General features: G+C 40.9%; 1 protein-coding gene across 4 annotated transcripts in view; it reads right to left on the reverse strand.

The window, feature by feature from the left end:
• Window positions 1–9: 9 nt before the first annotated feature.
• The window catches only part of rnf17 (ring finger protein 17), a 60,783-nt gene continuing 33,099 nt past the window's right edge, over window positions 10–27,693 (reverse strand). Inside the window, exons 2-39 of one of the 4 annotated variants that reach the window (XM_053876848.1) lie at window positions 25,829–25,903; window positions 25,346–25,458; window positions 21,907–22,001; window positions 21,761–21,824; window positions 21,497–21,589; window positions 21,194–21,297; window positions 18,686–18,857; window positions 18,501–18,574; window positions 17,063–17,137; window positions 15,728–15,996; window positions 15,509–15,610; window positions 14,984–15,142; window positions 13,746–13,917; window positions 12,332–12,461; window positions 11,317–11,504; window positions 11,072–11,201; window positions 10,768–10,930; window positions 10,299–10,414; window positions 10,110–10,224; window positions 9,344–9,461; window positions 9,013–9,267; window positions 8,146–8,293; window positions 7,599–7,711; window positions 7,336–7,426; window positions 7,118–7,245; window positions 4,987–5,137; window positions 4,768–4,879; window positions 4,407–4,570; window positions 2,997–3,116; window positions 2,259–2,339; window positions 2,035–2,151; window positions 1,910–1,966; window positions 1,695–1,805; window positions 1,043–1,169; window positions 833–968; window positions 572–758; window positions 378–497; window positions 10–160 (exon numbers count right to left, since the gene is read on the reverse strand). In XM_053876848.1, the coding sequence (XP_053732823.1) occupies window positions 402–497; window positions 572–758; window positions 833–968; window positions 1,043–1,169; window positions 1,695–1,805; window positions 1,910–1,966; window positions 2,035–2,151; window positions 2,259–2,339; window positions 2,997–3,116; window positions 4,407–4,570; window positions 4,768–4,879; window positions 4,987–5,137; window positions 7,118–7,245; window positions 7,336–7,426; window positions 7,599–7,711; window positions 8,146–8,293; window positions 9,013–9,267; window positions 9,344–9,461; window positions 10,110–10,224; window positions 10,299–10,414; window positions 10,768–10,930; window positions 11,072–11,201; window positions 11,317–11,504; window positions 12,332–12,461; window positions 13,746–13,917; window positions 14,984–15,142; window positions 15,509–15,610; window positions 15,728–15,996; window positions 17,063–17,137; window positions 18,501–18,574; window positions 18,686–18,857; window positions 21,194–21,297; window positions 21,497–21,589; window positions 21,761–21,824; window positions 21,907–22,001; window positions 25,346–25,458; window positions 25,829–25,895 (4,713 nt within the window). In that variant the 5' untranslated portion in view covers window positions 25,896–25,903 and the 3' untranslated portion in view covers window positions 10–160; window positions 378–401. Of the gene's footprint in view, window positions 161–377; window positions 498–571; window positions 759–832; window positions 969–1,042; window positions 1,170–1,694; window positions 1,806–1,909; window positions 1,967–2,034; window positions 2,152–2,258; window positions 2,340–2,996; window positions 3,117–4,406; window positions 4,571–4,767; window positions 4,880–4,986; window positions 5,138–7,117; window positions 7,246–7,335; window positions 7,427–7,598; window positions 7,712–8,145; window positions 8,294–9,012; window positions 9,268–9,343; window positions 9,462–10,109; window positions 10,225–10,298; window positions 10,415–10,767; window positions 10,931–11,071; window positions 11,202–11,316; window positions 11,505–12,331; window positions 12,462–13,745; window positions 13,918–14,983; window positions 15,143–15,508; window positions 15,611–15,727; window positions 15,997–17,062; window positions 17,138–18,500; window positions 18,575–18,685; window positions 18,858–21,193; window positions 21,298–21,496; window positions 21,590–21,760; window positions 21,828–21,906; window positions 22,002–25,345; window positions 25,459–25,828; window positions 25,904–27,693 lie in introns of all 4 variants that reach the window. The other 3 variants (XM_053876847.1, XM_053876849.1, XM_053876851.1) reach the window with 3 other exon arrangements.

A 27,693-nucleotide genomic window follows, 5' to 3' on the forward strand; every position in this document is an offset into this window, starting at 1 on the left:
TACCAAGGGTTTATTCTGGAACCTTCACCCAGACATTTGTCAAAACAAATGAAACCTCTTTTTCAGTAAAGGAACATAAAAGCGAGCTTTTTAGAAACTTGAAAAACCATTAAGACAACACAAAAGTGCAGAACACGGTGGGGGGCCTTGAACAGCTGACCTGCAGGAAAGACACGAGAAGTGGTGTCAACATCACCACAACGACAAATAAACCAGGTTGTGGTGAACAGACATCCTAGATTGCATCAAGCTTGTTAAACTGGAGACACTGACACCCGCTTCCATCCTGATGATCTCAAGCAGACTGTGTGACTGTCAGGTATCACGAGAGTCTCCAGATGGTTCCTGACTTGGGTTTGCTCAGTGGAAGAACTTACATGAACAAGGAGGACGCCTCTGCTTCAGTCCAGGTCAGCCAGACCGCAGCTCACCAGCGGGAGGTGAACCAGGTGTCCTTCGTTGTTATACAGCTCCACGGTCAGCTCTGGTTCCACGCTCTGAATAGGGTGTGGTGACATGGTTTTGGGATCTGTTGGACTTCAGAGTTTGGTCACTCAGAGCCAAATCCTACCACAACAGAGGCGCTGATTCTGCCGTGCAGCAGGTCGGTCATGGCCTTTGCTGCCTTCAGGCTCCACTGAGGACTGTAGGGCAGCACCGCTTCCTCCTCCTGAACACTAGGGGGCTTCAGACTGGCCACACGCACTTTGATCACCTGCAACGGGAACTGAGACAACTCTGCCGGCATCTGACGGAGCCTGGCAGGAAGTGATGTCAGTAAGTAGGGGTAGCATGTCAGGGCTCAGGACATCAGAGTGGTGAGAGGTCTCACTTGCTGAGGGGGAGCGTGTCATCAGAGCCGAAGTCCACATGCTGGACCATGACCATGACCGGCTCCACGCTGACCACTCGGATCAGCCTGGCACGGTAGTACCTCCCATCACTGTATTCTGCCAGACACTGAGCCTCTGGGGACGACAGGGAGGAGGAGCGCGGCATAAGCCCTGAGGGTTTCAGAGGAAGAAAGACTGACTGGTGTTACCTTCATGGAGGCATGTAGCTCGTGGAAGTGCGTCAATGTTCTCATTGATTCTGTTCAAAGCGTCTTCCAGTGTTTCTCCGTCCACTCGCAACTCGGTCCCACCTCCTTCCATGGGCCACAGATACATCTGAAGCAGACACTTGCAGGTGAGCTGGAGCTAAGTAAGCGCTAAAATCACTGTTGCACATGACGTATTTTTTTGCTTTTGGGTTTTATGCAGCTAGTTTTTGATCTGCTGTTCTGTTTCATTGAGTGTTCAAGATGAAACCCAAAACCAAAACGATGGTGAAGCCTATTTGAGGGTGGGGCACACACTCACAGAACTCGGGTCATATCCACCTCACCACACCAACACATGGAAGTGACAGACTCTCACTGAGATTCCAGTTCATCTGTACATGAATCCACAGATGTTGACATTGTCAGGTGGGAGCTACAACACACACTGGAGCGTTCTGTGGAACCTGTGGGGTCCGCGGCGGTCCTCTCAACTCGCCTGACATCACGATGTGTCATTGGCTGCTGAGGTTCCACCAGCACATATGAACATCTTTTTACAGACCAAGGCAATAATTGCAGTGAATCAAGCAGAGCAATGCTGCACCTCTTCATGACCTCTTTAATGACGCAGATGAGAGTCAGGAATATTCACCTCATTGGGGGTCAGCAGGTGCTTGACAGCAACCTGGAAGCAGCTGTTCAGAGGAGGCAAAGCTGGACTGATGAAGGGCCTGAAGATCTTCTCATCACGCACCTTCAGATTCTGGACACAGGGAACTGGCTTTGTCATATTCAGGCTCAATGTTAACAGGGTTCATCAGATGTCGAAAAGGTAGACTGACAGCAGTATTTACTATGAGGGCCTACCTCTACATCAATGGACCAGTCTCTCAGTGAAGGAGCGACACTCAAACCTGAGATCCCCTGTAGAAGCAGGCGTTAACAGAGAAGCTCCATTCAGTGAGTCACAGCTAAACACAAAGACAGCGAACCGTCTGGACTGAGACTGTCACGCAGGCCTCTCTGTGGTTCATGAGAATCCGGCTCAGTCTCTGCCCATCCAGGAAGACCTCTATTGTCACTGGAGCTCTCGGGTCGGCCGGTAAACCCTGTGTGACGACACTTGAGTTTAAAAAGTTCACACACCTGAAGCATCACAAACATAGTTCGCCAATGAACAGAAGGTTCAATACCAGGATCCATGAGAGCAACCTACCAACACATTGATGTCCACTGGCCGGTTCTGAAGCAGCTCCCTCATGAGCTGGATGGTTTCCCACTGCCACTGGCCCCCCACCTGACGGGACACAATGTAATAGGAACCTTCACACAGAACTAGCCGCCTTCTTTCTTCCTGCTTCTTTGAGCCACTAACTGAAGAGATCCGCTCCTGTAGCAGACCATACTCCTTTATTTGCATCACTAAAGTGAGCATGTAAGGCTGAGACAGACCACAGAGAGAAAACAATGGAGAGTAGACTCTTGTGTCTGTCTGTGAACAGGTTTCATCTCGACTGTACTTGATCTGTTACAGCACAAGTGTAATACAAGCTCTTATTTGGATGTAGGAACACACCAGCATGCATGGATGCAGTGAAATAGTTACCTGGATGTAACTCAGTTCTGTGAAGACACTTGAACAAACACTTTGAATTCCACATAATTTACCCTTGTCCTAATGTTGTTATCGATCTGTTACTGGAAGCTTATTGCAACACACTGATTTTTCTGAGTTAAGCACACAGTCATAGCCATAAATGGTATCATTATAGTTTGCTCAGTGTTTCAGTTTTTGTTTTCTCATTTTTGGTTTTCAGTTTCAGTCAGAAATGTTAATATTTGTGCATCCCAACATAAAATCCCTCCAACCCACAGATCAGTTGGTCCTTCCTCGTGGGTCAAAAAAATAAAAATCCTTTCTTATTTGAGCATCTTTGGGGCCACACAAACATACCAGGTTGACATCATGCAGTTGACACGGCACACAGAGCTGGGGGACATTGGCACACAGAAGCACTGGGTGTGCATGAACCATGGGGATGTCCTCCACCAGGCCGTAGTCCACATACCGAACCTGTTGACAGCAACAAACATAAGCGAGAGAAGAGAGTCAGGATGTAAGAAGTTTGGTTTGCTCACAGGAAAATATAAAGCAACCGTTTCTCCATTATGTTTTTGTCAGCGAGCTCTGTTTGCCATTTCTGTGCAATTGACAGAAATGTTCAGGTTTTCAGTGTTGATCATGGAAAAACAAAAGCCAAACCCTCACTCTCACTATACGAACTGTAACAGACCAGAGCGGAACATACTTTACTTCAGAGTTTTAAGCTGTCTCTTACCACAGTTTTTGGAAATGGTTGTGTCAGATCTTCGTTCGTATAGCTAGTGCTTATAGTGACAAACAGTACAACAGTGAACAGTAGTGGAAGCGTCCGTAAGACCATAACTCAGAATAAATGAAAGTAATGAACCCCTTTTGAAGATTACCCGTGAATTAACATTTATTTTTCGTGAGAATTTCTTTATTCATGTAAATGATCATGTAAAATATTTTATGCAAATGTATTAAATGTCTGTCCAAAGTAAACAAAGTTTGTTTAAAGATGGATTATTCACTTTAAAGAGTAAGTCAAGAGTATTTTTACTGTGTAGTTACTAAGTAACAAACACTCATTCCACTCATCTGTCAAAAGTATTTTATTATCAAGGTAGCATCTGTCACGTAAGAGACATTTTACTGTAGTTTTCTTTGCTAATTTGTTCTGTGGTTCACAATAAAATGTAAGGCAACGGACTTTCAGGAAGTACAAATCCTCAAAATAAATCTTGGATTACGGGTGTTAAATGAATATGCGTGTGTATATATATATATATATATATATATATATATATATATATATATATAGTATGTGTATATACAGATGTCCATTTTGGCATTTATTTGAACCCTGACAAAATCCGAGCCTTGAGTTATGTCCAAGGAATAAAAAAAACAAAAAAAAAAACAAAAACAATGAGATTGATAAATTCATATCAGTTTTCATTCATTTTTATTTGGGCAGGAAAACGCAACCACGGGGTCACACTGTGCCCAGTGACATCATTTTTGATCAAAGTTGTTATCTTGTGTGCTGATATTTTCTTTTCTTTTTTTGTTTTTTGTTTCGGGAGTATTTTGTATTGTGGTCCTTGTTTTGTCTCTTGTTTCATGACGTTACTATTTCTGAACACCCTATACATTCCATTTGTTTTATTAACAGCAGGATGCTGTGGGCAGGTCATTGAAACAGAAAATGAAGATCCATACATTTAAAATTGGATTTGATTTAGTAAATGAGTGATAAGGGCAGGTGCTAATTCTGACCTTCAAGTGTCCTCCCACCACCTCCATCACTTGACCCCTGTACCACACCATGTCAGAGCCGATGACGGCACAGCCTTGGACTGACTTCCAAGTGTAAACGTTTGCCTGGAGAGGAGACTTGATGAGCTGCTGAATTCTGTCTCTCAGTTCCCCCAGATCAAGCTCTGAGACACAAACACACCAGAATTACATTACTATCACTAAATCATGTTTCATTTCATTCAACACTATATAAGGTTTCTTAAAACAGCAACATAACTCACTTTCTGGACATGTATTTGATTTCAGCAAACTATATTTTGATGCATGCAAAATGTATTTCCAACAACTTTTAGTAAGTCAACTGAAGGAGTTTCCTTACCAGCATTTTTGCTCCAGGTGTAAATGAGCCCATCCTCGCTGACGGCACAAACCACTGCCTCCATGTGTCCAATGGAGGGCAGCATGGGGGGCAGATACAGTCCTGTTGTCACCTTGTACATTCAAAGGTGTTAATATGAAGGGCAAAATAGACTAAAACATATAGTGGAATCAGGACAATGACTAAGTGACACCAACGAAATAAAGTAAAAAAGATCACCTTCTCAGCAGACACTGTGAGACGGCGAGCTGGTTTTGGGGCATGTGAACGGACAGTAGGTACGGGGACGCAAGTTGTGTTAGAGTCGCTTCCTTCTGCTCGCAAGCCTCCCCTGGTGGTCTCATCATTTGGCTTTTGAATGGCGCACTTGCTGTAAGAAAAACACAGCATTCAAACCAGACTCTAGAAGGTCAATGATAAAGTGTCAATGTGTATATATTTATCGTGCAATTCATGTAGCTGTTTTGGCTTGGCTTGATAAACAACTTTGTACACAAAGTGTACAGCTTAAAATGTGTCAGGACACATAACATCACTGAATACATCTTGAAAAGGGGGTCCAGCGAGGCTCCATCGAGGCTGATGATGAAAAATTGGCGGAAAAAACAGCAGGTTATAACTAGTACTCAACCAGGGAACTCACTCTGTGCTGGCCGTGTCCAATTAATGTCAGACTGGACTAGAGTTTTGGGGTTATAATTAGGATGATATCATAATGAATTATTCTAACCTGCACTAAAGCACAATGATCCAACCCCCCGCTAAAGTGTTTATATAAGTAGGTAGCTCTGTGTCATCTGACACGGTGGCATGCTTTGTCATTCTTCATACAACAAGCTGTTCAAATGGATGTTTATTCCAAACTTGCTCACTCAGGGCGATTTCACTCTTTGGACTCTGTCCTGAGGCAAAGTGCGTTTGGCTCAGAATTCAGAGATGTGAACACAAGTGAGTCGGGTTTTGCATGCGGACTTGATCCCGGCTGGACAGCTGCACCTCGTCTTAGGAAACTCCACGGGTGCTAGCTTCTCGCCTCAGGCGACTCGACGCTAGATGCCGGAAACTACATACAAAGCGCGACTCCACACAAACATGATAGATGCCGGGAAGTAAAGGGTGTGATCGCTGTCTTGGCACACAACATTGTTCAAAAACAACTTCTCAAACTCCCAGAACACTGAGGTGTACAGCTGCAGGAGACTGGTGTTGTGGATGAATGCGGCGGACCCTGTGTGCGGTTGTTGCCTTCAATAGGCTGATAAACATCTGATTTTATTGAGAGACAGATTTGATCACCAGACCACTCATTGATCATTTCTGATGTCTGGATCTGTACTTCACTGATTAAAATCTTCTTGATCCTCAGTAGTCTCTCTCACTGTGTTCAACATGTTGTGAGAGCCGTGTGGATAAATCCCGACGCTCCATATCACACAGCCTATTTCCGCAAATTCCTTGTAAAATAAACATGAGAAGACTCTTTGATGTTTAGTTTTGGCTGTGAAACGGCACATTCTGTTACAGCCGTTGCAGAGCTGAAATAGCATTCTGGGTGCTGTCTCTCCACAGTTTGGTGCTGCGTGTTCACACAGAGTGTTTGGTCTATCCACGGTTGTCGCAGGTGGAGGGTGAGCGATTCTTATACACATCCAGAAAATAATTGGTTTTCAGAACATCCCCAACAAGCAGCTATGAGACACTGTAACTCAAAACACTGCATGAGTGTCTCCTTCTGGGATGTTCTCAACCCTTGATCTCATTGATGGTGTTAATCCAGCATCCACCTTAAAGGAGCGGTAACCGTGGCTAGCATGGATACAGCAACCAGTCCCTTATATATATTTGTATATGTTTCTAAACTCACTTGTGAAACGTGTTCGATGTGGACCGAGTAAAAAGCGCTAAGTTGTACCCTGGTGGAGAGATAATTATGAACGGGGGTTGTTTATAAATGAAACATTATATAAATGAATGGTGACATCTTTACAATGTTTGTATGTCAAGTATGTCTTGAACAAGTTGCACTGCCTCACTTGTAAAACTGCACACTGTTCTCCACCATAACAGGCCAGCTGTTGTGCTATCTACGTTTCCAATTGCTGGGTCTTCCTGCTTGTATACAGGCATGCACCTGTTCCAAAAGCTTGCCCATATTTGCAGTTGGTTTTTAGTACAGGAGAACTGATAAAACCTGAAAACGATTTAATCAGAGATTTCATCTTTAGGCCACATTTCCCAAATACTGTCTTGAACAAATAAATATATGTAGGTTTCTTTCTCTGCGTTTTTAATCCATACAATTTTCCCCACATCAATGGAGTATCAGACGGGGGGAAAAAAAACCACTCACCCAGATAGTGGTTTCTTAACTCTCAGTGCGAGGCCTTCACTAGCCAGAACATCAGAAATCTTGACCAACCGTTCAGACTTGTTAAAGCAGGACAATGTGACGGGTACTGGACGTTTATCAGTTGCCTCCTAAATGTCATAAGAAGGTGATGCATGAATCCGTAAGTGATCAGTGGAATACAAAAACATGGATCATGAGAGAAACAAACTGACACAAACCTCAATTGTTATACGAGCAGAGGCTCCAGTCAAGAAGTAGGAGATGAAATCACAAGCTGTGGCAGTCCAAGAAGCTACACCTCCCGTAGGTCTATCGAGGATAGTTTAAATGAAAAATTAGGACTTGTGTACACCACTTTGCTTTCCTTGTACACTGGAAAGTGTACAGATTTTTAAATAGTGTCCACAGCGTTCAGATCCAAAATACACATTTTTAACCAGATGGTTTTGGTGAGTGTCAACAGTGTGAAAGTGCGTACAACCTGATGTCAGTCAGAGCACACTCCAGAGCATATGAACCAAGCAAGGAAGATGGAAGTGGTCGCAGGTTGCTGATGTGAACTTCAGCCTTGTTGCCATGGTCGCAGCGAATCACCTTGTTCAGGATGAGAAAGACATTAACACACAGTCATGCTCCTGAGAAGCATCGACAAAAACTCATCCTTCTCAAGCCAATTCACCAAAAAAATTATGGACTTAGATTTGAAGTCTGCCTTAGTTTCACAGTAACCAAATGAGTTGGATGTGGATGCTATCGGCCAGGCACTAGTTCAGAAATTGTCCTGCATTTGCACAGGGACATACGAATACAAATGTGAACGTATGAGTTTCTTTATGGCATTGTAAGATGATAGGAAAACTGACATGAGTTTTTTATTTTTTTTTATTAACAGATTCATTTTAGCTGCTTCATCATTTTAAATGGTGCCAATGATTGACACTGATATTGATGACTACCATGGGCAGTCACCTATCAGTTCATTATTCTCTCAGTCAAATTGCAGAGCTAAACAAGAACAAAACGCTTACTCTCGCAATTCCAGTGGACGGAACATCAGAGAGGATCTGTACTCGATGCCAAATATTGTTAATGTAAGCAGCACAAAACATGTCCTCCTTCCACTCAGTATCAGTGAGTTCAGTGAGCTCACACTCCTGCTTCAACACCTCACCCAACCTGAAAATAAGTGATACAGTCTTTATATTCAAATTGAACAGACTTATCGAGAACAAAACTCAAATATAAACACGTGTTACACACAACATGTTATATTGCTTTCATGTTTCGTGTTTTGCCCTGCAAGACTATTACCTACACCTTTTCTGGTCAAAAAGTCTTTTGGAAGGTTTTATCTTTGTTACCTGTGACCGCAATGTGCTGTTATTTTGAGTAAAATCTTAGGGTCAAGTAGACATGCTCCACCAGTTGTGACCACTCATTAGACTACGAGGGAGTCAATGAAAAGCTGATGCAAAAAGTCCTGTCGACAAGATGCCAGAGATGCCTGCAGTTGTGAGGGAGCTGGAATGTCACTTCATCTAGGTGCTGGGTGTCTAGGTGTCCACTGTTCTACGATGACACATTTACAATGAAATGTTTTCTTTGCAACAGCGTCACACTGTGACCATATGGACAAGTCTGGAGTTGCACATATATGACGACTCCCTCAGACAGAAACAGAGACTATTGCCACAGTAGCTAGTAATAAAATACATTAATAATGATGAAAGAAAGTGGGAGCATTTTGGGGTATCATTCTGCAATTCTGTTAAAGCAAATAAATACATCAACATAGATGCCTTGTTGGCCAGAGTGTGTGGATTCATCATTTGCTTAAATTAACTTACTTTTGAAAATGACAACAAAGATCAGTTATAGAGATGAGAGCATTATACCTTTTGAGTTGATGGTCAACCTCAGCAAACTGAACATAGAAGCTGCTTGGTGAGACGACATGGCTGACTCGAACTTTAATGTCACTGAGCTCTTGAGGGAACTGGAGACAAGGCTCAAACACAGAGTTGTTTTTGTCCTGCTCCTTGTCATTGGCTTCATCATTGACCTCAAAGGTTTTAGGAGTGGAGCAGTCCAATGGCGTGTCCCACACAGTAAACGGATCACATGCATCCATGGCGCTTCGACAATGAAAGCTGCAAGTATTGACAATGATTAAAAAGAGGCTTGAACAAAAATGACACAGGCGCAATTTCAGCATGCATTCTTTACTTCTCCCTGAAGCAGGCCAGATCCTCATTGACCAGGATGTCAGCAATGCTGGACTGTTGGCTCTTCTGATCACCCTCAAACAACTGCACTGGGTGAGGTCGGTTGTTGGGAACCTTTTCTGTGTGGAATAGGACACAGAATTATAGAACTATTTCACTCACTGTACTCGTATGAGTGACCTACTCACTCATGACAGCACCCAACACCTAATAGAGTGTTCCCTCATTATATTCTGTGAATTCAATGCATTACAGGTTTTTTTCGCAACTCTCAGCAGAGGGTGATGGCAGGTATGTACTGGTTAAATAGCTGTCACGTTAACATGCTCAGTCACACAATGAAGGTATAACTGTTAAACTACTGTTATTTACAATTTGTTTGTCACAAATTGCTTACATTTTATTGTTTGATGTTCAATAAAGTTTGAAAGTTCAATAACAGCAAAATCTTGAATCATTCGATAATTGTTTGAGAAACTGTGATTATGATATGAATCAAAATAATCATGATTATCATTTTAGCCATAATCATCTGGCCATAGTTAAAGCCATGTATGAATACACAAATGTGTACTGCTTCGATCGACACATGAAAGTATTTTAATGCCTGGTTGATTTACAGATAGCAAAACTCTCATTTTCAAATTTGATAAGGCAAAACATGCAAGGCTGTCAAATTGTAGTGATCAAGAAAAAACTGTGAGGACATTCAATGTTCCTGTTACGATAATAAAATGCGAAGCATATCAAATACCTGTTTAATTTACCTGTTATCACAATAGTCACCAGTTTCTGAGCGAAGCTTTTGAATCTGTTGGAGCAGGCCTCACTCCAGGCCTTTCCATCCATAGGAACAATATCTGATAGGCAGCAATGGATTGCCTAAAGAAAAAGGTTACATTTCATGGAAGCATTTAAGGACAAAAACATAAAAAAAAAAGGTTGAGATCACTCACCATGGATGGGAGCGAAAAGAACTCTTCTTTGATCATCCTCAGGCTAGTAACAAAGACACTTTTTGTATTTCCAAAGTCCACATACTTAACATCGACTTTCTCATCCTCTGAATGACCTAAATGCAAACATCGGAAAATGTGCCATTTTGTGAAAATTAATTTACAAATCACAGGGATTTCAAATTGCAGGGGAAGATCTCCTTTTTCCCCAACTACATCCTGTGTCATGTACTGTATAAACACCAAGGGTCTCAAACTCGTTTGACCCGGGGGCCACCAGAGGCCAAGTCCAGTTTGATAGTGTTGATGTGTGTGTGTTTAATGTTCTTAAATTGGGTTTTAACGGACAACACTTTGTGGGCGACACCAATGCTACAGTTGGGTGTAGTGGCGGGCCACTGGATTGAGTCCTGCGTGTGGCAAATGGCCTGCGGGCCTTGAGTTTGAGATCCCTGATATACAGACTCACCAATGACCTGAGCCCTGTACCACAGGTCGTCCTCATATTGGGCCACACAGGCTTGCCCAATGACAGGACAGAAGATAATGAGGCTTGCGTCTTCCACGCCTGATGTCACACTGTAGCAGTCCTGGAGTTTGGCAGACATTAAGTAGTACTCCATGTTGTCAACCTGGAGACACACAGGCAACATATCAAATCCATAATACAACAACTAGGGAGTTTCATTCTCACTTATTTGGAAACAAAAGTGTCAAATAAGTGATGAAGAAACATTAGCTGTAGCTCATTAGTTGAAGCAAACGTTTAATACCAGCTGTATGTGGAAGTCATCAGGAGTGTTGATGTGAGACACAACAGCATTATATTCCTGGTTGATACTGGGAATTACAGGTGGGTAAAACCGAAGAACTTCTGGGCCAGTGACCATCGGTGAGTAAAACCTGTCAGAAATAGTTGTTTGTAATTGAAGGAATTTTCAGATTAAATTTGTAAATAGTAGCTTTTAAATGGAAAAGTCATTTATTATCCAAAAAAGTTGGCAATAACATCAAGTACCAGGCCAGATCAGAGAGAACCAGGTATTCTCTGACAGACACCGGCCCAGCAGTTGCCAAGTCCGTTGGATTTTTCCTCAGGTCCACCAATAAAGATTCTCTGTCCTGGCCCAGTGGTCGCATCTGTACCACAGAACAGCCAACCAGGTTGACGAACATCTCCTGCGCGTCGTTAGACCAGCCTTCTGTCTGAGAAAACACAAGCGTCTTTTTATTAATTACTCCATTCAGAAAAGCAAGTCATTTGGGAACAATTTATAGGTGTTACAGAATGGCAGGGAAACATTCAAATACAAATAAACAAGCAAGCCTAGACGTACATAATGATGGGCATTGAGAGCCGGCTCCTGTTGAGAACCAGGAAGAAATTGTTCGATTCTCTGGAACCGTTCATCACTTCCAGACTGTGAAGTTCGGCACAGGCTTTCAATACTGCGCATTAATGGTGCAGAGCGTTCTACATAGGGCTGCTGATTTATCTGCGACAATCCACTGCCTTGTCTGCTACAGACTCACTAGAGTATATGAAAAATTAATATCATAAAGCAAAACAAAAAAATGAAATGGTGTTCTGCGCAGCACTAGCGGGCAGACAATCGCAAGTTCTCATGTTAATGGAACGATGGCTTAGACTGACTGTCTTGAAATTCTGGTTTGTTTAAATGTGAATCAACAAAGAAGACGTGATGGTGAGGTGACGGCAGAGCCTGCCATATATTACTCCCATGCATCTAATGAAGGTATTGGGAGAAAAAAAAACAGATTTGTGCGATATTTGTTATATCAGCAACATATTTGACTGATTTAATAACCTAAATGATGGACTCCTTCTGAAACATGCATTTTGTCTTCAGAATGAAGATCAGGATTCAAAAAGTAGACAAACTAAGTTTTTGTGCTGTGATTACCAGAAAAAGAAATTCCATGGGTAGGTCAGAGTCAATGCCATCGCGGCTCATAATATTTTGTAAAGTAATGAAGATTAAACATAAAAAGAAACACATAGAAACCCATACCGGATTATTTGGAACAATGTTCTTGAGGCAACATCGAACTGCTTGAGGCGCAAATCTGCTTAGCTCCAACTTCACTTCATCGTCCATCTTTTTCATCTGGGTATTTAATTCCTTCAGTGTCCACTTGTCACTGTCATCAATGAAAAAAATGCAAAGGTCCTTACTTCGCGTTATTGTATCTTGTTCCAGCCACAACTTTTCAAAACTGAAAACACTTAAAATTCATTTATAATAAGTTTCTTAAAAACCCACCCAACCTGAACAGACGTTAGAAGGTTTGGAGTACAGTTACACACAAACATCAATGCATTGTCAGATATTCAAGACATATCCAATTGCCATACCAGCACTGAAATGATGATATTTTACTTATGACATATTAATCAAGTTATCTTGTTATATTGAATTAAGTGCTTTATATTGCTTTGTCTAATAAAAGATTGAATCCAACAGATGCTGTGATATTGGGTAAGGTAGCCTCAATTTGACCCTGTGTGAGAGGTGTGAGTGGTGCATGGTATGGATAGCGTGGATGGAAGAGTGAGTTATGAAAGGTAGGAATCGAGGAGATCATTCAACTCAGAACCAGTCCAAACAGCCAGATCTGAGCTTGAGTTTGTGGGGGAAAAGTATCCACCTTCCCCCAAGTGAAGGAATGTGAAAGATAAGGCACTTCTGGGAAGAGCGAAGGAACCATGGGATGAATTGGGGACCACAGAGCAATGCAGAGACAGGATAGAGCCAGTCAACAAGCAGAAGCAAGCCAATCAGAGGAGTGGACTGGATTATCTGTTCACAGCTTCATACTGAAAAAGACTTAAAATGGATAAGAACAAGTGGATTCATCAACGTCGCCTCAAACCAAGGGGATTTGACATAGGACTTGGAATCTGGCACCATGGGAGCCGGACCTCAAGAGACCAGGACCAATCAGACTACACCCCAAGATGAATTTAATACGTATAAAAGGGTCAGGGCCAGAGACGGTCTTTGTCACTCTACACCACTTGAGCTAAGGCTAAGTCTACGCCTGGCGTAGTTGTGGACCCAGAGCTCAGCATTAGACACCTCTGTCAGGGAATAAATACTTTTGGATATAACTTGGTTCTTTGGTAGTCATTCTCATGAGTAAACTGACGCCTGGCGCCAACCTAGTCGGCAGGACTCGGATGTTAGATATTGTATATCAGCATAAGCATAGATTGCCCGACTAAACATGAAATTTTAAAAGATCATTATTTAAAACGATTGTTATGGTTATTAATTACTTGTGTCACTACTCTGTATCAGCACAGAGTGAATTGTCGGTACTTGTACTCAGCCGGCAAAAAGGTGGTATCGGGGACATATCTATTCAAAACCTGATGGCTTGAGAACACAAAACAAGCCACACATCTCGCACGATTGCTGGTACCTCTTTGGTTGAAGAGATACTGTGGATCCATAGTCCAAGAAGTAGACTTGCACAGCAGCTAACAACGTGACGGGACAGGCATCCACAACACCTGAATGACCTCTGCGGTAGACTTCCATCACAACAGCACGACACCACAGTTCCTTATTCCGCTTTGCAAAAATTGTGCTTTCTGAAAGATGAGATAAATTCTTCAAAATAAAATCCATACTCTGTTTATATACTACTCTTGCTGGTTGACACTAAATTATGGCTGCACAATATTGGAAAAATAACTAACTACTGACATTGTGGTTTCTTAACACAATTTAGATTAGATATCCTTTATTAACAAGAATTCTTCACATTTCTTTCAACATTTTTCTACATTTTGTAATAATTAGGTTGATTTTAACTGGATCAGCAGCCGACAGACAAATTGATGTAATTTGACACTTTAAATACAGAAGTATTTTGTTTAGAAAAGGCAACCATGAAATAATATGCCACACAGATGAAAAACTATAAAAACATGGAAAATAAATGTGGCTGGAAAATAAAAAAAAGACTGGCTGAGTTCCCTATATGCAACTCCGGACTTCCGTTATTAAATCTTGAACTGACAAAGCCTTTTTGTGAGGGCTTCTCAATTCTGGAGCAGTCTGCCACAGGTGATCCCAAACACAATGTGTACCGCTACCTTTATATCTCTTGTCTCATGTGTTTTGGTCACAGACAACACGTCGTCTCAGGTTTAAACTATAATGGATGTCATAAATAGCCTGAATGAACAATCTACACTTGATCTGTTGCATTAACATGGGTACTTTGTTGTTAAAAACAACTACTAATACTTCTGCAAATAGTGATAATAAGTCTAGATTTAGGGACAACTAGCAGAGACCCACCTGAGTCTGTAAGGGTCCTGTTTAGCTTGTATGGAGACCGCAGTTCCATAATATAGTCAGGGCCAGGTCAAGGCAGGGTTTAAAAGTTATTGGTAAAATCTTAGTCAATTATAAAGTGGAGAGGGAATCAGTGCAGAGAAGCCAACACTGAGTCTGTTAGAGGAAGCCTCACTGCTGAGTTCTGAACCAACTGGAGGTGTGATTGAGAATTGTTGTTGATGCCACTGAGGGAAGAGTTTCAGGAGTCGTCGTTTGTTTTGTATGTTGTAAACAAAAAGCATGCAGCCCTACAGCATAAAAAACATCTGATCAACTTCATGATGAAATCAAGACAAAAAAATAAACACACACCTTTCTCGACACTGTCAGTTGAAGAAAAGCAACTGTCAGTTTTTTTGCATATGTTGTTGATTATTCTGGAGAGCTTGACATGTTCCTTTGTTTCCGACACATAACTGATGTAAAAGTGACTAGGACTCACAATGTGACTCACCGTCACCCACTGTGGGACTAGAAAAGAGTAGATTTAATGAGAAAATGTTCACCATTTTAGTTACAAATAGTCAAACATATGAAAATTCATAATATAGGTTCCAAACAAATAAAATAACTTGTCAGTCAGCTTCCTTGGCAGCTGTGAGAGAGGTAGCATTTTTTCCACCAATTGCAATTCCCTAAAAATTTCTTCTTCCTAATAGAAATCCTTCTATTATTTAATATGCCAACAGCAATTTTGGCATAGAGACAAAAGGAAGGCTTGATGCACTTAAATGCTTCATGTTTAACCATTGTCTAAAACAATCGTTCCTTGCATATGAATGGTGTAATGCGAATAAACTATTGCATTTCTTTAAAATTAAAAATTACAAAGCATACCATTATCTTTGTTCAACAAACTCCTTTTGCCTTTCCGCTTGAACGTCTTTCGAATAGGAGCATTCTTTTGAATGGTCTGCTCCGGTTCAGTGACAATAGGAGCTGAAAAACATGTCGCATAAATAACAAAAATCCCAAGTCTTATGCCCATACTTATATATATATATTTGTTTTGTTTTTTGTTATATTATTTTTTTTATCAAAACCACATCTACTTACTTGGGTTATTCAGTTGTTCTGTTATCTCTTCAATAATGACATCAGGATTTGTCAGGTTTAGTGCCGAGCCACTAAGAGAAACACTTGACCTTTCGGATCCTTGAGGTGACTCTGGCTGGGGAGAACTGGAAGATTCTAGGCTTAGGGGCCTCTTCTTCGATGAAGCGATCTGTTTGTTCCTCTCATTGCCATCATCTCTGACACTGGCACAGTGGGACATATACTTTTTCTCAGCGACCCCATACTGTTGGCAAGGTGACTCTGGCAAACTTAAAAAAAAACACAATGATTTATTTAGATAGATACGGTACTCATACTCCACACTGATGTTCAATCATTGGTGCTTAAATGCATTTTGACACGTAGAAGGGCACATTTCAAGTCACTATAAAACTGTATAAATGGTCAGTGTGCTATAATCACATAAATGGAACCATAATGTTAATGTTCAGAGGTTGACCATTAATGCAATTACATGCCTGTGTTCAGCAACATCAGTGTGATCGGAACATGCACTTGAAATCACATTTATCAGAAAAATGTATAGATTTCAAAGAAAAAGCTGCGAGGCAGTCACTCAACCAGTTGTGACATTGATTAGGGTAATCGTATGTAACAAGTCTGTTACGAAGCCAGTGTTACATTGCTTAACAGCCTCTATGTGACAGGGATTGATAATTGTAACAATACAGACTAGGGATGCTCCGATCAGGATTTTTGCTGCCAATCACCAATACCAATACTTGGAAAAACATTGAATTTGACGTGAGACGTCACACTTCTCTCTTGAATCTCGAGACTTTACGATGTCTGTAAAATATTTACATACTGGCCGATTGTCGCAAGACTCCAAGACAGAGAGCAATGCATTTATTAAAGTTTCCTTTATGGATGTTTTCAAACTTTTCAGATTCAGGTGACTAACAAACACTGCACCCATCTTCAAAATGGCGATGGATTCAGGTCGGACCTGCTCATCTAGCTCGGTGAAATTCCTTATTATTTCTCCGGCTATTTGCTTGGCATTCTGAATGTCAGGCTCGGACCGCCGGGTGTTGATAAGTGGTAGCTGGGCTAATAGTCAGCTGCTGAGGAACCAGCGGTCTCACTTTCACATGCCCCTAAAACTCTCTGCGCTCTGTCAAGTGCTGGTGCTACAGAGTGAGCAGCGAGTAGGGAGGAGCGGACGCATCTCTCACATGAGTGGTTGTTGTGATCAGCAATGACAGGTAGTGATCGGCATTCACCCATCACAGTGAAATCGGCCGATCACGATCAGTGACCGATCGATTGGAGCATCCCTAAAAAAGACACAAGAAAGGAATCAAGACCTACATTTTTGGGTTGCTTGCTTCCAACCTGAGGGTTAAAAGGAGACAGGCATCCTGTCCTTCTGACCTGAAAACAAACCTTGTGGGGGCAAAAAAGTATAAAAGAGTTTAAAGAAAACAATATTGACAGACCCCTCTGAAATTGCTAAAAATGCTACTTTAAAAGTTGCAACATGGCTCTTTAATGTGTTACATTTTTTGTCAAATGAAGCTCGTCTTTTTAACCTTTTTTAATGACAAAGAAGCCAAGACGGCATAATAATAATAATAATAATAATAATAATAATAATAATAATAACAATAGTAATTAGGGATGCTCCGATCGATCGGTCACCGTTCATGCGCCGGATGATCATTTTATTTCGGACTTTCGAGAGAAAATGCAACATCAGTGCATCACATCAGTACCGTTTCTTCCTGCACCATAGAAAAATATTCTATAAAAGTTTAAAAATCTATCATAGGTGTCATTTAACTTGACCTATCAAGGGCATTTAAACAAACTGGTACATAGTTTTTTTGAGTCCGCACTTTCGACACATTTGCGAGGCTACTTTATTTCGCTCTCTTTAAGTGATTTCTGCACGTTGGTGGACCTTGCAGGGTTAATACCGATGAAGCAGATGCTAATTCATAGTAATGGCTGTATTTTCAGCTAGAAAGTTGCATCTCTCTCCTCACGCCCGTTATTTACTGCCGTGTAGCCGGCTGCTTGACACGTGAGCTGCCCGCGTGTTGAAAAGGTGACTGGCGTGTCCCGCACATGACGTCACGCCCAAAGACGCAGTTGTGGAAAGCGAATGGTAATATTTCGCTTACAGACAATGGCAAGAATAGTAATGCACAGTGACTTAGATAAGTAACTTTAATTTGATTACTGCTGTGAAAGTTCTTTCAATCTGTCACGTAAAGTTTGCATCCTGCAGCACATGCACGGGAAAATGCTGTGCAAGGAAGCACCTTCAAATTAAAGATGGCATTTAAAGCGCCAACACTTCATGGAGCGCGGGGAGTTTTCCCGGCTCATGACAGTGAGACCGCTGGTTCCTCAGCAGCAGGCGTTTAGCAACACCTGCCGGTCCGAGCGTGACATTCGGAACATTAAGCAAAGTGTGAAGAGACTCACCAAACTGCGACGTCTCACATCAAATTAAATGTTTTTCTGTTGTCCTTTTGACAGAATAGTTACTGCAAGGTTTTTTTTCTATTTTTTGCCACGTTGAAGAGGTATATTAAAACGTGTCTGAATTAAAATTATTTAATGGTTGACGTTTTCACATCATGTACAAATTCATGTTAATTCATTGTATTGGTGATCGGTGGTGATTGGCACTCTGGTTGATCGGTACAGGTGATCGGCAGCAAAAAGCCCTGATCGGAGCATCCTCCATAGTAATGATGATAAAATGTTAATAAATCAATGGAAGTCTGAAAGGACTAACCTTAATCCTGAGTCTAAATTGAGGCAGTTTAAATCAAAACACTGAGGGTCCCAATCCAGCAAAGGCTTTAACATCTGCAAAAAAAAAATAGATATACACACACATATACATATATATATATCATGAATCACTTCAAAGCTTTCCAGAAAAAGGCAGTATGCTGAAATTCCAACACTGCAACACACCTTCTCAAAACTGTCGTGTTTTTCCATCATAGCTGGGTGACGCCGCAATTCCATGGCTTTCTGCATTGCAGACTCAAGGGACATTATTTTGTGATGAACAAGCTCCGCTTGGCTTTGACTGACCGCAAAATATGATTCTAGATTTGCAAGTTGATTGAACTGCTCATCCTCCCTGCAAAATAGACGGTAATGGTTAGATTAAATGCACTACCAACAAGAGAGATATCGTAAACAGGAAGAAACATGCTTGTTGAACACCAAGAATTGAGATTTCCCTGGACACTAAGATTACTTAAATATACTGATTTACACTTAGATTATTTATTTTGATCATGTAAACAATAATATTAAAGCAGTTTGAAAAACAAAACAAGAGGAAATAATTGTGAAATAAATATAAAAATCTAAAAAGCAAATAACTTGCATCTGCAGTTTATTGAGCATTAGGTATAAAATCAGCAAAAGAACTAGGACATACAAATGTATCTATTCCTACCCTTTTAAACTATATCAGACTTTCTAGTTGAACTCAAAAAATACAAACAATTCAAAGGACGTCATTTACAACACCACTCCCTGTGACATTTTTATCCAAACACAGAGCACCTTGGGATAGTTATTATTCAATGTATCTCTGGAGAATTTTTGCTAAACACTTTCCTCGTTAGTGGGCTCCCCACTGACCATGGCAATAAATTTGATTCTGATTCTGATGTCTGCCGTGAAGGTTCTTTCAATCCTGCAGCACATGCACGGGAAAACGCTGTGCAGGACAGCGCATTAAAATTAAATACACCATTTAAAGCACCAGCATTTGACATAGCGCTGAGAGTTTTCTGGGCCAGTATGTAAATATTTCACGATTTGTCGAGATTCACCAAACTGTTAAGTCTCACACTGAATAAATGTTATTCAGTAGTCTTTTTGACAGAATAGTTGCTGCATTCTAGGGACGCTCCGATCAGTGTTTTTGTTGCCGATCACTGATACCGATCACATGGATTGACAATGAATTGATACTTTCTGTGTACATGATGTGAAAATATGAACCATTAAATCATTGTAATTCAGACATGTTTTTATATATCTCTTCAAGGTGGCAAAAAATAGAAAAAAGGGCTTGCAACCATTATGTTAAAAGGACCAACTAGAAAACATTTGATGTCGCAGTTTGGTGAGTCTCGAGACTATGAGGCTATGTCCGTGAAATATTTACATACTGGCTGCTTGTAGCGGGACTCCAAGACAGAGAGCACTGCATTGATGAAAGTTTTCACTCCGGACGTTTTTAAAAGTTTCAGATTCAGGTGGCTAACGAACGCTGCACCTGACTCCAAAACAGTGACGGATCCAGTCGTTTCCTTGTCCGCATAAACAACACCTGAAAAAGGCTGCTCATCAAGCACCGTGAAATTACTGATTGTTTCTTAACCTAGCGTTCTGAATGTCACATTTGGACCGGCGGGTGTTATTAAGCGTCAGCTGCACTAACAGCCTGCTGCTGAGGAACCAGTTGTCTCACCGTCATGAGGCTGGAAAACTCTCCGTGCTCCGTCAAGTGCTGGAACTTTAAATGGCAAATTTAAAATTTTAACACGCTTCCCTGCACAACATTTTGCCGTGCATGTGCTGCGCGATGCAAACTTTAAGTGAAATATTGAAAAAAGGGCAGACTGCTGCTTCTCGGCTGCTGCTGAGTTAGCAACTAGTAGGGAGGAGCGGACGCATCACAACCGCAGCGACTTCATCAAGTCTTCAACAGCTGTCACACGTGATCGGTTGTTGTGATCGGCAATGACAGGTAGTGATCAGCATTCACCGGTCACACTGAAATCGGCTGATCATGATCGGTGACCGAACGATCGAAGCATCCCTACTGCATTCTGCAAGGGTTTTCTATTTTTTGCCTCCTTGAAGAAGTATGTGAAAACAAGTCTGAATCAGTATCTGTGATCGGTGGTGATCGGCAGCAAAAATCCTGATCGGAGCATCCCTAATAAGGAGTTGTTTTGTTTTTTTGATCGAAAGATTTAAAAAGTGTACAACTGAAAGTGTTTAACAGGTGTTTTTCCAATTAAAAGATCATAATAGCTATTTTCACTAGAGAAGCATGAGCCCACCTGCCAATATCTAATCTTTATGGAAAAGCATTTATGAAACTAAATGTCTGAAAATGTAAGTTGGCATAATCACGTGAAGTAAAATTCAACAATTTGTTTGCGTGACCGAATATAAATGTAAAACTGGTCATATTTTGATTTTAGTTCAAAGGATTTATGGCATGCCATGCTCATTGCTCAGTTTCAGATTTAATTTGGAGAAAATCCCTTCCAGCAACATTATTTTATTATTTTGGGAACCAACGGAAACACTTCAAAATAGCATTGGCACCTAGTATATGTTTGTGTGTTTCTTTGTCGTATTTAGTTTTTTCTGGTACTGTTTTTGATGTTAAAACAGAAAACACAGTCAAGTCACATGTAGAGTAGAACTGGCATTAAGACATACCATTTTCGAATGGCTTTAATAGCTTTTGCAGCGATCAGACGGATGTCTGTGGTGAGGCGAACAGTCTCCCTTCTCAGTTGCTTGTCCAGACCCATCCTTAGTTTCTGTACAGAAAAAAAAAACATCCATTGTTGACTTTGACAGCCCTGGTTTAATTTACCCAGCATAAGAGGGAGTTTTCTGTTATTTTTGTCATCATGCGGGCTAGTATGTCAAGGAAGAGCTTTACAGACACACAATGTCCTGCATTGTTCGTAGATCATGTACCTCCCACAACACAACAGATGAAAAAATGAAGTTCACCTCCTGTATTTTCATCAGCTGTGCATGGGTTTCCACAGCTTTAGCCAATGCTTCATCCACCAACCCCACGGCCGTCTTATCTTTGACAGGCTCCTACAGGAAAAGTTCATTAGAAATCACCACAACTATCTTACGAAAAACAATGCATCGTAATGATGCATGCAATATTGCAAATTACAGAATGAAGCAAATCATTCCCACTCTCAGCACTCGTCATTGAATGCATAACTTCTTGAACTAGAGCTAAATGAAGGCTCAACATACCCATTCTGTATTCTCAGTATTGTTATTCGCATCAGACAGCTCTTGAATGACTTGCTTCTCAATCCTGCTGGACAAGATCACAAATGACAGGTCCTTAAAACACATGGGTAGGTTAAAATTTTTTTAATGACTTTGTAGCATCTCACCTTTTCTTGTCTATTTTAGAGATGTATATGAGGCCGATGATTCCAGTGTCTTCCTGTAAGCCAAGCACTCCACCTTCAGGGAGGACCGAACCAACCTGGAACCAAAAGTCCTCACAGATGCAGTACAATTTGGCACATGCAAATAGCTACAGCCACCTTAATATGTTGTGATATACAGTAAATTGCGGCCCATTGCAGTTTGCCCACCCATGGTAAGTATTTATAGGGATGCACCAAACATTCTCTGTCCAAATATATTCGGCTGAATAGTGAAAAAAAAGCAACAATCGGCTTCAGTGGCAACAAGTCTCCGAACTGAACAATGATTTTTGAATGATTCTTATGCGTCTTTTTAAATACAAAATGTGAAAATGAGAAATTAACTCTGCAACTCCGCTAACAAAATTCTGGCAACCCACTCATAGCCAAATTTGTGTGCGGCAACCCATACACAAACCCACCAACACAGTCCTCCACTTTCAGCGGTGACAGCACTGACTACACAGCAGCTCCACACAAGTGGAAACAATTTCGATTTAACGGCCAGTGTATCAAGTGTTTCCTCTTTATTGGATCTTTTGTTGTCCATGCCGTTAAGTACTTAGCACAGCCAGTTCCGACCATGGTCATTGCAATGTTCTAAGTGTGATCCAAAGCTTGCATATAGTGTTGAAGTTTTTGGTTCTTATAAGTGTTGGAGAGCAAGAACATAATTGAAGTTTGCAGTGAGCGCTCAACCAAACTATCTTTAGACCCTTCTGTTTACATTATCAGCCTATTATTTAGTGGGAAATTGTGTTATGGTTTTAAATTTTTTTATGAATATTATTTGAAAAGAAGAATGGCAAAAATGTCAAAAATATTCAATTATATAAACCAACTTTCTTTGACAAACAATCTGCCACAAATTCCCAATTCGGTATGGCCCTAGTATTAAATGCTAATTTTGCTATCTTCTACCTTGTAATACATGTGCCTCGGCGCCATAGCAGAGTCAGATTCTGAGCTGACGTCATACATGCGCTGTTCGATTTGTAGTCCAAATAATTATAAAAAGAATCTCTCTCAAAAGTGTTTTAACAAGCAAATAAATCAAATTACACAACAAACAGTGGAAACGCTTTCTTAGGTCCCACGGACCGACTGGAGTCTTAGGCGCCCTACAGCCAACACATTTAAAAGGCAAGACAGCCAGAAATGCTGCGTACAGGTCAACTGAAAGTAAGCAGCAGACCCCTGGCTTGCACATTCTTGTTTTTCACTGAATACTGAAGTAATTTTAGTGCATTTAAGTAGTTTTATTGAACATTTGAGCACATTGTAACATTACCAGGATAACGATAACTGTGATCATTTAGGTCAGAGTAACTGCAGATGAGGAACACGCTCACATACAAGGTCAGTAAAAAAAATGTTAGAATTTTATTTTCAAATTAGAGTTTAAATTACAACCATGCCCATTCGTGTCCGAGACAATGATGTGCTGAAAAGAGAAACCATAATTGCATTTCTTAAGATTGAATAACTCAGACATGTCTTGATGACGTATTTGTGAACACCTAGGTTGTTATAGGAGTTCTACATGAGCATAGCTGACATAACAGCTCAGCTAATGTTGTCATGTTTTTACTTTCATCTTAACACCTTGTTGAATTTTTCCACATTAACCTTCAGATTTCCATACAGTAGCGACACATCCAACGGTATTAAAAGAAAATTAGCGCCATGCTAGGTAGGTACAGCAACGTTAAATTGAACACTGTTAAGTTTAGCTGGTATCGGGGCAATTGACCTGCTGCAACATTGAACACCTGCATCGAACAAAGGTCATAGCGTTTGTCTTCGGATTCGGCGGTAATGCTCTCATGCAAGACTGTCTTTAAACACTTACTCAGCATGTGCCGCCAGCTCCAACATTCTTGCTGCGTGTGTGACATGCTGCCTGTTGCATGTTGCTTGATGATTCTTTTTGCTGTCAAGTACTCAAATTACTCTAGCAATCGCCTACAGCACTGTAGAATAATAAAGATGATGGAGCAGCGTTTTTCCTCTGGGTTTATTACATCATGACAAAAAGCAATCGGAGCGTGAGCATTCACACGTTTATTTTCAGTTGACTGTGGACACAGACGTCAGAGTTGGAAACTATTATTGTTTAGAACAATCGCCAGGGATGATGAAATATAGAGCTGGTCACATCTCTCATCAGCTCTGATCCGGTCTGCAGATCAGAGGACTCAACAGCAGCAGCTACAAGATAGAACATGAGATATAACATGTTACACTTGACCAAACCAGATGGACCATAAACACTGCAAATGACAGTGAATCAACTAATTTTCTGTCTGATAAATGCTAGCAGATGTTAGCCACAAACGTTAGGCTAATGTCAGAGGTAATCCGTTTTGCAGGCTATATCTAGACTATACTGTGCTAAACACAATAAAATGAGTAAGGGACACTTACTCATCTCAAAAATAAGTTCCCCACATTTGATAACACAACCAAGACCCGTGGTAAGCACTAATAATGCCTCTGGTACAAACACTCTTTTTCACAACAGATGACTAACATGACTAGTGCGATTATTAGCATTGTGGCTAATCGGTTTAGATAGTTATATGTTCACTGTACGCTTCGACAGTGCAATACGACAAACAGCAGAGATCCATAATTGTGTTAGAACATGAGCAAATCATTTCCGCTGGCAAACAATTTATTGAATAACTATTTCCACCATACTCGAAATGTATCTATGCCGTTTCAGCAACCGTTTTGCTGTAAACATACTGTATATATAACATATAGACAATTGTTTAATGATTTGGTAATGCAACAGAAACAGCAGTGAACACAAAAATGACTTACAAGTTGAGTAGAAACATTGCCACTTCAGGATCAGATGAAAAGGCTTATGTAGCTCTCAGTTACTGCCAGGCTGTAAATGCATCTCCTATATTGGCACTTGTCCAGGATGGTCTGTCAGTCCATTCTTCTGCCATGATGTAAATAAAGGAACTCGGCTTGTTGGTCACGCTGCCCTTCTGCCGTATAGTGTGACGGTGGGTGAGGAGTTGGGGCTGTGACGCCACTCACAGAACACGCCTCCAGGCGTCTCGCCCAGAGAAGGTTACATAGTCCAAGGGAGCATTGAACAGAAAGCTGGAGAGTCTGACTCTGGGATTTTTGGACTGTTCAAAATGAAACCTGCCATCGGAGGAACTACGGAAATAATCTATGTCTAAATGTTACGCATTGTTGCTTTAAGACTGAAATCAGATGTTTGCGAAGAGCTGACCTGTAAACTAGTTGACGACTAGTGGACTATCAAACTAGTCATTAGAGACAGCCCTGAAAGGAACATTCAATTGTCCTCACTTTTCAGAAACACAATTTTACCTAAATTTAGCTGTGTAAAAGTCCAAAATGCTTAGTTTACCTCGCACTCTGGACACAGAATGACACCAGTGCATTGGATGGACAGAAGGCATCTAGTGCAGAAAGTGTGACTGCACACAAGAGTTCGAGGAAGATTGCCTTCAACACCATCTTCTGAAATAACAAAGGGAAAAAGAACACCACATTTAAGAAACCTAATGACCACAATGAAACCTTAAACAAATAAACTTTGTTCACTGTTGGCAAAGTGTTCAAGTTCAATAGTACAGTTGGAAAACGGGAATATTCAATACTATTCAATAATTACATTTTCACCAATAAAGATTAAAACATGGAATAACTCTTTTTTTTTTTTAAATAAATAGAGACCACAGCGACCTCGGGGAGCAACAGGTTGAGCTGTTAGCTTGACAGCTAGCCGACAAAGACCGTTCACAAAAGCCTGAATTCATTTACCTGACTCATTTGCTTGAAAGTACGACAGGTCTGTGTCGCGACTACGCAGCTGTCGTGAAAGACTCACCTGGAAGTGTGAATTGTTGTCCACAACTTTTGCAAAGAACTCCACCAGAGCTCCGTCTTCTCTCCATTTTGCCACCTAATTAAAAAAAAAAACGTGTCACCTTAGATTGTCCAGTGGCGCTGCAGCCTGGTCACGTGATCATGCACCTCATAGTCCAAGATGGAGGCCATAAAAACGAGTTTACATTTTATTGAGACTTGAGACTCGAAACCAATGGATTATACGTTAGAAAATCACAACGTCATTGTATTTTAAACTTTTATAGCTGTCATCATACGGCCAGACGGGTTCGTCTGTTAGTCGAAACACACACACTTTCGATGTGTATGAACTTGAGCTTGTTTGTTACGCTACTGTTCTTCTTAAAATCTTTCTTCACCGTTAAATGCTCCAGCGCATGACGCGTTAACGACCACAGGGGGGCGCCATTTACTTGCAAACAAACAGGTTGCTTTTTTATTTGAATTCAAAATACCAGTGACTAAAACGACCTCACTGTTTTGGAAAATTGATAGTCAGTGAAAACGGATGGGGTTGTGAAACTCAAATCAACTTACGACTCAGAAGAAGAGTATTGGAGTGAAATTATTTTTTTGTTTTGTTAATTTCTATTTTTTGTGTTTTACATTTCAGTTCTAGCAAGACTATAGTCATAATATAATGTCATATATAAATAAACGAGACAATCAAACACAGGAATTGACCATCATTAAAAAAAGAGAGACGCAGAAAGCCAGGTTGATGGTCATATTTATGTTTAGTGATGTCACATACTATATATGGTGCTGCAGTGCTTTGTTCTTCTCCTAACCAATGACAGCGCTCACCCCGACCTGACGCCGAGCAACATGGCGACCATCACTTCCATGTGGGCGCAGCCGTCAACAAACCCCTCATCTGCAGGACTTTGTCAAGTGATTCATCACTAACCAAGTGACACCTGTTGCAGGGCACGCAGACACACTCACGCCAAACACAATTTCACACAATTTTAAAGCAAACTGTCCTGGAGATGAGGAGCAACTCTGTCCTATCGATCTAACACTCATACATGTGAAATAAATGCATTTCAGCAGTGCATCCCTTCCTGTTTGTGAATGTGTCCAGTTAAATGTAGGTGCAGGTGTTGAGATCTAGTAAATACAGACGGACGTTTATCTCCGGTGTGAGATGGCTTGTAGGTACCACCTACACCTAAACAGGAAAAAAGATTTTAGAGCAGTGACAACCTGGTCTCAACACCTTTAAAAGCCCCTGGTGTGTTGTGGTGTTTGCAGAAAAATCAGTTACACAACTGAAATTGACTGTGATGTCCTCTTATGCTGGAGAGTAGCAGTGAAAACTGAAAGTAAAATGTTTATGTCTCACTACAATAGTACGGCAGGCAACATCCATTTTTATTCAACTGCATTCTGCTCCATATACTCTGGGAATTGAAGTGCAATGCATGTTTGTCAATTTTTAATTATTAAAGAATTATTCTAAATATAACCACCCCCATTAGTTGAAGTAGTAGTACTAGTAGTGGTGGTAGTAGTGTTCACTGCTACCAAATCTTTTGGATGGAATTCCAAAAGGAGAGAGTTGCTCGTTTTTGAGAATGTGAAGAAACATATGAATTCATGTAAAACTGAAAATATGTACAATTTGACAGTTGACGCTGATGAATGAGAATTTACGCACAACAAATACCAAGATAGACACTGCATATACAAGACATGATACTACACATGATGAGCTAAAAGTTCAAGCCATATGTGAACAGAGCAGCTAACCTTCAGATGGGTTTGTGTGAGCGTTTGTCTAAGAAATAGAAATAGAAAATAAAGAGAAGAAACTCTTATTTTGTCAACCATTGGAGGTTC

The sequence above is a fragment of the Synchiropus splendidus genome, chromosome 10 (genome assembly GCF_027744825.2).
Source record: "Synchiropus splendidus isolate RoL2022-P1 chromosome 10, RoL_Sspl_1.0, whole genome shotgun sequence".
In the NCBI taxonomy this organism is placed as follows: Eukaryota; Metazoa; Chordata; class Actinopteri; order Syngnathiformes; family Callionymidae; genus Synchiropus; species Synchiropus splendidus.